The 12,500-nt window shown below is 36.2% G+C and overlaps 1 protein-coding gene across 3 annotated transcripts in view; it reads right to left on the minus strand.

Moving 5' to 3' along the window:
- sorcs2 (sortilin-related VPS10 domain containing receptor 2) overlaps positions 1 to 12,500 on the minus strand; it is a 473,194-nt gene that overhangs the window by 100,909 nt on the left and 359,785 nt on the right. For all 3 annotated transcript variants that reach the window (XM_037547570.1, XM_037547568.1, XM_037547564.1), the window contains exon 7: positions 7,716 to 7,834. In XM_037547570.1, coding sequence (XP_037403467.1) covers positions 7,716 to 7,834 — 119 coding nt within the window. The remainder of the gene's footprint in view (positions 1 to 7,715; positions 7,835 to 12,500) is intronic.

The following is a 12,500-nucleotide window of genomic DNA, read 5'->3' on the forward strand; positions in this document are numbered from 1 at the left end:
GTTTTCTCTGAGAACTTCAGGAAGCTCCTTCACTTTCACCCTGATTGCTAGTAGTTGCAGGAAATCTCCACATCCAGTAGTGTTTTATAATGACACCAGGTGTAATTTGCATGAGAATATATCATTGCTGTCAGAACAAAACCTAGTATCTCCAAACTTTACAGGTAACTTTACAGGAGAAGGAAAAAACCTACTCTACCTTAATGTAAGTCTATGGAACTGGACTTTTTTCCAAGTAATTTTAGGTCATTACTTTTAGTCCATTTATCATGAAATTTACACACAATGTAAACAACAATGGGTATTTTTAAATTATGTAAATGAAGACGGAGATACAAGGTTTTCTATTGACAATAGCACTACATATATATATATATATATATATATCAGTCCAACTGTTCCTCTGATTCCTTGTTAGCCCCCTTTTACCCTGCTCTTCAGTGGTCAGGACCCCCATGGACCCTCACAGAGCAGGTACTATTTGGGTGGTGGGTCATTCTCAGCACTGCAGTAACGCTGACGTGGTGGTGGTGTGTTAGTGTATGTTGCGCTGGTCTGAGTGGATCAGACACAGCAGTGCTGCTGGAGTTTTTAAACACTGTGTCCACTCACTGTCCACTCTATTAGACACTCCTACCTGGTCGGTCCACCTTGTAGATGTGAAGTCAGAGACGACAGCTCATCTGCTGCTGCACAGTTTGTGCTGGTCATCCTCTAGTCCTTCATCAGTGGTCACAGGACACTGTTAGCTGGATATTCCTGGTTGGTGGACTATTCTCAGTCCAGCAGTGACACTGAGGGGTTTAAACACTCCAGCAGCACTGCTGTGTCTGATCCACTCAGACCAGCACAACACACACTAACACACCACCACCACGTCAGTGTTACTGCAGTGCTGAGAATGACCCACCACCCAAACAGTACCTGCTCTGTATATTTGTGTAAACACTTCTGCACATTTTAATGCAGAGTTGCTGCTTATTTAATGAATGTAACATATTGGTGGGAATAAAATACAACACATTTTCCATTTTATGTTTGTTTTTTTCCAAAATGTTCAACTTGGCAAATAAATAGAATTTGCTCATTAAAAAAATTAAAGTTAAAGTTTTCTGTATTTAGACGTGTGGAGGATGAGTTAACTTAACTGTGAGGTCGTTCACACTTTTGCATGTTTGTTTATGTACTGAAGTATACAAAATATTAACGTTTATAAATAAAACCCAACATACCAATTCAAGCATCCACTCTAAAACACGCACACAGGCCTAATGCTGCGCTCAGGTTATTTCTCAGGTCTGTCTCTTAGATGTTTCAAATGATTTCAGGCAGTCCAGAAATTTGGGGTTAATGCAGCTCCTCAGCACCTCCTCCTCAGGTGTCCATGCAAATGTGCACACACACACACGCGCACACACACACACCACACACACCCCCCCACACTCACACACACGCACACACCCACACACACCCCCCCACACACACACACGTGCACACACACCCACACACACACACCACACACCCCCCCCACACTCACACACATGCACACACCCACACACACCCCCCCCCCACACACACACACACACACACACCCACGCACACACACACGCACGCGCACACACACGCGCACACACACGCGCACACCACACACACACACGCACACACACGCGCACACACACGCGCACACCACACACACACACGCACACACACACGCACGCACACACGCACGCACACCACACACACACACGCACACCACACACGCACGCGCACACACACGCGCACACCACACACACACACGCACACACACGCGCACACACACGCGCACACCACACACACACACGCACACACACACGCACACACACGCACGCACACCACACACACACACGCACACCACACACACACACGCACACCACACACACACCTCCACCCACGCACACACCACACACAACACACACACACACACACACACCCACACACACACACACACACACGCGCACACACGCACACGCACACACGCACACACACACACGCACACACACACGCACGCATACACACGCACACACACCACACGCATACACACACAGAGTGTGTGTGTGAGAGTGAGGGGTAATAATGTTTAATATCCCCTCTCTGCTCTCAGAGGGGACGGCTACCAGGCTTTGTTTACTTTGCCCTCACACTTAGATAATGAGATTTTCAGTGCATCTCTCTGACCTCTTAGTGTGTATATACTCCCTTACACACACACACACACACACACACACACACACACACACACACACACACACACACAGTTTCTCTCTGTTGTAAACGAAGCAGACAGGTCTCTAATGAAGTATGACAGAGCTGTTCCAGCACCAGCAGGACGTTCGGAAGATCAAGAAGAATTTTAAGTATTAGGGTAAACAAAAGGAAAGTGAAAAGGATGAAAGAAGGCCTGAAATGACAAAATCATGCCTTAAAGGTATAATACACATCATGAAACATGAAACATGACATTAGGTTATAATTCCAAAAATATCAGCACTGCCACATATTTATTTATACACTATTTATGCCACAACACTGCAGACTGCAGCCTCCAGCCTCATTAAACAGTCCTCATTCAACTTCATCAACTGAATTCTGAGTGAAAATCATAAACTGTGGCCCAGATGAAACCTGGGTCTGATATAAACTTTATATATAATAAATCCCACCTCAAGGTTTAAAATATACACTATAACATATCAAGAGTACCATTCTGTTTATAATATAAACCCTAAAATATCAACCCTGATATTCTGTTTATAATATAAACCCTAAAATATCAACCCTGATATTCTGTTTATAATATAAACTCTAAAATATCAATCCTGATATTCTGTTTATAATATAAACTCTAAAATATCAATCCTGATATTCTGTTTATAATATAAACTCTAAAATATCAACCCTGATATTCTGTTTATAATATAAACCCTAAAATATCAACCCTGATATTCTGTTTATAATATAAACCCTAAAATATCAATCCTGATAATCTGTTTATAATATAAACCCTAAAATATCAATCCTGATATTCTGTTTATAAGATAAACCCTAAAATATCAATCCTGATATTCTGTTTATAATATAAACTCTAAAATATCAACCCTGATATTCTGTTTATAATATAAACCCTACAATATCAATCCTGATATTCTGTTTATAATATCAACCCTAAAATATCAATCCTGCTTCTCTGTTTATAATATAAACCCTAAAATATCAATCCTGATATTCAGTTTATAATATAAACTCTAAAATATCAATCCTGATATTCTGTTTATAATATAAACTCTAAAATATCAATCCTGATATTCTGTTTATACTATAAACCCTCAAATATCAATCCTGATATTCTGTTTATAATATAAACCCTCAAATATCAATCCTGATATTCTGTTTATAATATAAACCCTAAAATATCAATCCTGCCATTCTGTTTATAATATAAACCCTAAAATATCAATCCTGATATTCTGTTTATAATATAAACCCTCAAATATCAATCCTGATATTCTGTTTATAATATAAACTCTAAAATATCAATCCTGATATTCTGTTTATAATATAAACTCTCAAATATCAATCCTGATATTCTGTTTATAATATAAACCCTAAAATATCAATCCTGATATTCTGTTTATAATATAAACCCTAAAATATCAATCCTGATATTCTGTTTATAATATAAATCCTAAAATATCAATCCTGCCATTCTGTTTATAATATAAACCCTCAAATATCAATCCTGCTTCTCTGTTTATAATATAAACCCTCAAATATCAATCCTGATATTCTGTTTATAATATAAACTCTAAAATATCAATCCTGATATTCTGTTTATAATATAAACTCTAAAAAATCAATCCTGATATTCTGTTTATAATATAAACCCTCAAATATCAATCCTGATATTCTGTTTATAATATAAACCCTAAAATATCAATCCTGATATTCCGTTTATAATATCAACCCTAAAATATCAATCCTGATATTCTGTTTATAATATAAACCCTCAAATATCAATCCTGATATTCTGTTTATAATATAAACCCTAAAATATCAATCCTGATATTCTGTTCATAATATAAACCCTCAAATATCAATCCTGCTCCTCTGTTTATAATATAAACCCTAAAATATCAATCCTGCCATTCTGTTTATAATATAAACCCTCAAATATCAATCCTGCTCCTTTGTTTATAATATAAACCCTAAAATATCAATCCTGATATTCTGTTTATAATATAAACCCTCAAATATCAATCCTGCCATTCTGTTTATAATATAAACCCTAAAATATCAATCCTGCTTCTCTGTTTATAATATAAACCCTAAAATATCAATCCTGCCATTCTGTTTATAATATAAACCCTAAAATATCAATCCTGATATTCTGTTTATAATATAAATCCTAAAATATCAATCCTGCCATTCTGTTTATAATATAAACCCTCAAATATCAATCCTGCCATTCTGTTTATAATATAAACCCTAAAATATCAATCCTGCTTCTCTGTTTATAATATAAACCCTCAAATATCAATCCTGCCATTCTGTTTATAATATAAACCCTAAAATATCAATCCTGATATTCTGTTTATAATATAAACTCTAAAATATCAATCCTGATATTCTGTTTATAATATAAACTCTAAAATATCAATCCTGATATTCTCTTTATAATATAAACTCTAAAATATCAATCCTGATATTCTCTTTATAATATAAACCCTCAAATATCAATCCTGATATTCTGTTTATAATATAAACTCTAAAATATCAATCCTGATATTCTGTTTATAATATAAACTCTAAAATATCAACCCTGATATTCTGTTTATAATATAAACCCTCAAATATCAATCCTGATATTCTGTTTATAATATAAACTCTAAAATATCAATCCTGATATTCTGTTTATAATATAAACTCTAAAATATCAATCCTGATATTCTGTTTATAATATAAACCCTCAAATATCAACCCTGATATTCTGTTTATAATATAAACCCTAAAATATCAATCCTGATATTCTGTTTATAATATAAACCCTAAAATATCAATCCTGATATTCTGTTTATAATATAAATCCTAAAATATCAATCCTGCCATTCTGTTTATAATATAAACCCTCAAATATCAATCCTGATATTCTGTTTATAATATAAACTCTAAAATATCAATCCTGATATTCTGTTTATAATATAAACTCTAAAATATCAATCCTGATATTCTGTTTATAATATAAACCCTAAAATATCAATACTGCTTCTCTGTTTATAATATAAACCCTAAAATATCAATCCTGCCATTCTGTTTATAATATAAACCCTAAAATATCAATACTGCTCCTCTGTTTATAATATAAACCCTAAAATATCAATCCTGCCATTCTGTTTATAATATAAACCCTCAAATATCAATCCTGCTCCTTTGTTTATAATATAAACCCTAAAATATCAATCCTGATATTCTGTTTATAATATAAACCCTCAAATATCAATCCTGCCATTCTGTTTATAATATAAACCCTAAAATATCAATCCTGCTTCTCTGTTTATAATATAAACCCTAAAATATCAATCCTGCCATTCTGTTTATAATATAAACCCTAAAATATCAATCCTGATATTCTGTTTATAATATAAATCCTAAAATATCAATCCTGCCATTCTGTTTATAATATAAACCCTCAAATATCAATCCTGCTTCTCTGTTTATAATATAAACCCTCAAATATCAATCCTGCCATTCTGTTTATAATATAAACCCTAAAATATCAATCCTGATATTCAGTTTATAATATAAACTCTAAAATATCAATCCTGATATTCTGTTTATAATATAAACTCTAAAATATCAATCCTGATATTCTGTTTATAATATAAACCCTCAAATATCAATCCTGATATTCTGTTTATAATATAAACCCTCAAATATCAATCCTGATATTCTGTTTATAATATAAACCCTCAAATATCAACCCTGATATTCTGTTTATAATATAAACCCTCAAATATCAATCCTGATATTCTGTTTATAATATAAACTCTAAAATATCAATCCTGATATTCTGTTTATAATATAAACCCTCAAATATCAATCCTGATATTCTGTTTATAATATAAACCCTAAAATATCAATCCTGATATTCTGTTTATAATATAAATCCTAAAATATCAATCCTGCCATTCTGTTTATAATATAAACCCTCAAATATCAATCCTGCCATTCTGTTTATAATATAAACCCTAAAATATCAATCCTGCTTCTCTGTTTATAATATTAACCCTCAAATATCAATCCTGCCATTCTGTTTATAATATAAACCCTAAAATATCAATCCTGATATTCTGTTTATAATATAAACTCTAAAATATCAATCCTGATATTCTGTTTATAATATAAACTCTAAAATATCAATCCTGATATTCTCTTTATAATATAAACTCTAAAATATCAATCCTGATATTCTCTTTATAATATAAACCCTCAAATATCAATCCTGATATTCTGTTTATAATATAAACTCTAAAATATCAATCCTGATATTCTGTTTATAATATAAACCCTCAAATATCAATCCTGATATTCTGTTTATAATATAAACCCTCAAATATCAATCCTGATATTCTGTTTATAATATAAACTCTAAAATATCAATCCTGATATTCTGTTTATAATATAAACCCTAAAATATCAATCCTGATATTCTGTTTATAATAAAAACCCTAAAATATCAATCCTGATATTCTGTTTATAATATAAACCCTAAAATATCAATCCTGATATTCTGTTTATAATATAAATCCTCAAATATCAATCCTGCCATTCTGTTTATAATATAAACCCTCAAATATCAATCCTGATATTCTGTTTATAATATAAACTCTAAAATATCAATCCTGATATTCTGTTTATAATATAAACTCTAAAATATCAATCCTGATATTCTGTTTATAATATAAACCCTCAAATATCAATCCTGATATTCTGTTTATAATATAAACCCTCAAATATCAATCCTGATATTCTGTTTATAATATAAACCCTCAAATATCAATCCTGATATTCTGTTTATAATATAAACCCTAAAATATCAATCCTGATATTCTGTTTATAATATAAACCCTCAAATATCAATCCTGATATTCTGTTTATAATATAAACCCTAAAATATCAATCCTGATATTCTGTTTATAATATAAACCCTCAAATATCAATCCTGATATTCTGTTTATAATATAAACCCTCAAATATCAATCCTGATATTCTGTTTATAATATAAACCCTCAAATATCAATACTGCTCATCTGTTTATAATATAAACCCTCAAATATCAACCCTGTCCCAGCATTTACAATACAAATGAGAAAATATCAAACCTGAGTTTTTATTATATACATCAGGTGTCACCACTCTTCTCCACAGAGGCTGGACATAGTTGCATGATTTAATTACAACCAGGCAGGTGCACTCAAAAATATTCTCAATTTCAATTTGCCTTGACTTTTGCAATGCATAATTTAAAACAGAAGTCATATCATAGTGCAATGATTAATAAATCAAACATTGATTCCGCCCTAAAATTATAATATAAACCCAAAAATATCAATTCTGTCGCAGTCATTTAACACATTAATTCAGTAAAATGTCACCTTAAAGCTTCTGGCTGGTGTTTTTACCTTCACAAATATGTAATCGTTCTGCACGGAGAGCGAGTTGTGGTCAATCTTCCCAAGGAACTGCGCCGTAACCATTTTATCCGAGCAGTTCTGGATCAGGCACGTCACATACAGGTGTCCTGGAAACACACACAAAGGTGACGGGTTGACTTGCTGAAGGCTTTGTGAGGGACCTGCGGGGTGGAGAATGTGAGCGTGGAAAGTTGAATGGACTAGTTTGGTTCCGACGTTCACGGGACTCATTACTTTTCTCCACTTTCGATGTCAGAAAATTAATTATGGGGGGAGCAGGAGGGGCTGCTAAATTCAGCTGGCATCAAATTACACACAACAGCTGCATCAGCGCCTTCTGTTCACACACACACACACACACACACACACACACACACACACACACACACACACACACACACACACACACACGGTTACTCACATGCATGCACCAATATTTAAAAACCTATGTCCCGAGAACGGTTTAAAAATCTTTAAGTGTTCTTCAGCTGTTCTAAGTATCTTGGTTGATTACTGACAAAATCTGATTTTCTGGATTATTATTGTTATTGGATTATTGAGTGCATGTAAACACACTCAGGTGTTGTGCAGCTTCTTCTGTTCGATACTTGCACCGTGTTGCCTTTCCAACAATTACTGTAACTTACTAGTCACAACTATGTAGGGGTGAGTGCCATTTATTTTGATGTTTCCCTTTCTCCCAGGGGAGGAAGGCTAGAGCCTGCTTTATTCTGGTTTTCTGTTTACTTTTGGATAGGAAAGGTAGATCCACTGGGGCTGGCGTTAGAGGCTTTGTTATTTTGACACCAGCTCGCCCTGAAGTCTAAAAACCCTGTGACTTTTTGCCTTAAAACATTCTCTTGAGCATTAAATGGGTGTGCTGGTCTATTTTTTTATGTTACTACCTCATTACCCTGGACTAGAGCCTTGGTAAATTTAAATTATGTGTGTGCAGTAAAACTCTGGGCCTCATTCACCAACTACTTTCAAGATGGAATGACTTAAAACCCACTTGCGCAGTTTTCACGAAGATTCTGGGATTCACCGGTGATTTCTTATCTGGGATTTATCAGAATCTACACACACTCAAGAGCACAAAGGTGAGAACAGTTCTGCCTTTAAGAACACGTCATGAATCTGATAGAGACATTTTCTGAGGACCTTTCTCAAGAACACATTTAAGACAAAACGTAGGAAGCCCATCAATCTTTCTTCTGTGAGCGCAAACAAGAGTGTGTTCTTGAGCTCCTTCTGGTGTGGGTTTCCTTTCTTTCATTGAGTAACTTGTGTGCTAGTCTCAGGACTCAGGCACCACCTCAGTCTTTAAGTCTAGGCTAAAAACTTGTCTAGTGGAGCCTAGTTAGCTTTTCCTGTTAGATGAAAGGTGCAGATCTGGGGGTTCATGGTCATAGAGTATAATGGTAAACTGGGAGTGTTGGTGCCGTCGTCCCGCTGCTCACGCACTCACTCAGGTTTGTTGACGGTGGAGTGGAGGGGCGCCGACATCTCAGGGAGCCTCATGACTCTGTTACCTTTCTGGTTTCTCCCTTTTAGTTAGGCTGTGGTAACTAGACCTGCCGGAGTCTCTGCTGCTCTATTAACACTGTAAACTGTGGTCAGTCACTCTTTACAGAACTGACTCTCTGAGTGTTGAATGCTGCCCATCCTGCGCGTCTGATGCTGTTGCTTCTTCTACCTTGATCCAGTGCCACTGCCCGCCAGCCTTCTGGACCATTTTGACCACCATGGAGCTTCACACTGTATGAACTGACCCTCCTGCTGCTGCTGCTGCTGCACGGACTCTCTAGTTATAACCATTACTCCTCCTGTTTTTCCCCGTTTTGTATTCTAATATTTTATTCTAATGCCGTTTGCTATCCGGTGTCGACTGGAGGAGGATGGGTTCCCCTTTTGAGTCTTGGTTCCTCTCAAGGTTTCTGCTCTTAGGGAGTTTTTCCTTGCCACTGCTGCCATTGGCGACACTCATGGGGGCTCAGACCCGGATTTTTCTGTAAAGCTGCTTTGTGACAACACCTGTTGAACCGTGACTTGACTAGTCATGCCCCCTTGTTTCTGAATTATTTTGAATTAAATTAATTGACACCTCACAAAATTCAAGCCTTCACATGTTGCTTCTGTTTCCTACAGTTAAAAAGATAAATTGTTTCCCTTTACTGGGATCAACTGTTTTTAAAAGTAATATTATATCATTTTTATTTCAGGACTTCAGTATTTCAACTTTAGAAGGAGAAGAGGTAGACCTCAGAGAAGGTTTATGGATGTAGTGAAGGTGGACATGGAGATGGTTGGTGTAAAAGTAGAGGAGGCAGTGGATAGGGCAAGATGGAGGCAGATGATCCGCTGTGGCGACCCCTAAAGGGAGCAGCCGAAAGAAGAAGAAGAAGACTGCAGTATTTCAACTTGTGCTAGAAAGTCTTCAACTTTTCTAGCACCACTGCAGCGTCCTCAGAAAGTTGACGGACAGCGGGGAAACTGCAGTAGTTGGCAAGTTGCAAAAATGTGCACAAACTATTCTGAAGTCATGGCCCAAGGTGACACGTGTGGTTGTGCTTCAGTTGCTCCTCTTTGCATTTTCTCCATATTTCTGCTGTTGTGTTTCTGTGTAGTTTTAGCGCTGCAACCGGACGGCTAATTTAGAGAAGTGACCAGACGCTTAATCAAAACAGCATACGGGGGAATTCATTAAAAAGCAATTAGACGGCCCAGTGCTCGCTTCTGTCCCACTGACAGGAGCTCTGATCCGTACACAGCTTTGTGTGTGTGTGTTTCTTCTTTGTGGGATAGAAAACTCCACAGTTTGATGCAAGAATTAACATCACTGCTCAAAGGTTTGGAACCCCTCGTCACAATAATTGCCGTTATTTTATTCAGTAATAATTTATACGCATCAATTAGTTCCGACTGCAACTTGATATGTTTGTCTGATCCCAGCAAGACCGGACTACTCACACCAAGTTTGGACAGGTTTGGACGAATATGTGTGGGGCTCAGGTGTGGTCCAAATGTTCTGTTCAGGTTCTCACAGCCCACCTGTCACTTTTTTTTTAAAGAGATTTTACCTGGATTGGCAGAATTTAGCCCCAAGGCCCACATTCATGTGAAAATGTTGAGAAGAGGACAGTTCAGTGCAGCCAAACGGCCCTAATTTTTCATTTTGTTCATCCAAAAATGTTTCATTTTATATGTAAAGCACAGAGATGGACCGCTCGTGTTTTTGGGCCTGATTGCCTTTCAGCACAATGAGCCGATAGAAAAGATTCTCATCAGTAATTTTATTTTAAAATAGAAATAAATTGTAACCCTATCATGTTTTTCAACTGTAATATATCTCTGAAAACTAGGGACACCAAAACGGACGTTTCCATAGAGCGACTTAAACGTCACACGTGTAAAAGGCTGAGAAGCATGTTTAAAATCAGTTGTGGTTTCTGCGGAGAGCCTGAATGTGTTTCTGATGTTTAAGTTAAATTAATAAATAAACATTATTATTTGCTTTCTGAACTAACAGTAATCTGCGTGTTTGACAGCACTTAACCTTCACCGCAAGTGTGACACGGTCTCGCCAAACAGCTGGAGTCTACACGCCTGGACACACACACACACACACACACACACACACACACACACACACACACACACACACACACACACAGACACACACACACACACACGCACACACACACACACACACACACACACACACACACACACACACACTCTCTCAGTAAATGAGCTTCAGGGAGTTCACACAGCGCACACTTTCTGCCTCTGTGAATAAGATGCAAACCTCCTCAAGGTCAGAAGAGAGAAGGAAAATATCTCCACAGCACTCCAATCATCTCTCTCTACCTCTCTCATCCTCTCTCTACCTCTCTCTACCTCTCTCTACCTCTCTCTACCTCTCTCTTCTCTCAAATTCAAATATAAGTGTAAAGGAGCATTATTAGTATGACTGAGTAAAATATCACCAAAGCATATACAATTAGAATATAAAGCATATAAAAGTAGAAGTTTGTAGAACTAGAAACAAATATATTAATAATTGCAATAATAGTAGACATATTATTTCAAATATGACTTCGAATATCATTAATAGGAGGAGGAAAAGCAGCATCTCTCGCTGGCAACACGTCCCCGCCTGAGGGACAGTAACACACTCCACCCCCCGACCTGACTGACCAACCCCCCCCAAAAGCCTCACTGAGTTACATATACTGTCTGTTATCATTTGTTATCGTTTATTGTATGTTATCTTTCATTTAATATGTAATAAATGAAAATTAGACAACATATAGGAAGCTAGAAAGTGAAAGTTTGTGAACTACCAAGCTAATTATGTTAAAACTAGGTGGCTACCTTCAGTGTAATTCCACCTTAAATGCAGTTACACCTTAAATTCAGTACTACCTTACGTGGAGTTCCACCATAAATGTAGTGCTACCTTAAATGTAGTGCCACTTTAAACTTACTCATACATAAAAAATGTACTGCCACCTCAAATTCAGGCGTACATTAAATGCAATTCCACCTTAAAAATTCAGTGCCACCTCAAATGCAGTTCCAATTTTAAATTCAGTGCCATCTTAAATTTAGTGCTACATTAAGTGGAGTTCCACCTTAAGTTCTGTGCCATGTACTATTCATTATTTGTGCTGTTATGGCTGTGCACAATGAGGGGTTTGGTGGGGTCAGGGTGTGGAGCGCTACTGTCCCTCAGGCTGTTTGGCCTTCTCCAAGGAACACCTTAGAATT

The sequence above is a fragment of the Pygocentrus nattereri genome, chromosome 2 (assembly GCF_015220715.1).
Source record: "Pygocentrus nattereri isolate fPygNat1 chromosome 2, fPygNat1.pri, whole genome shotgun sequence".
Classification (NCBI taxonomy): domain Eukaryota; kingdom Metazoa; phylum Chordata; class Actinopteri; order Characiformes; family Serrasalmidae; genus Pygocentrus; species Pygocentrus nattereri.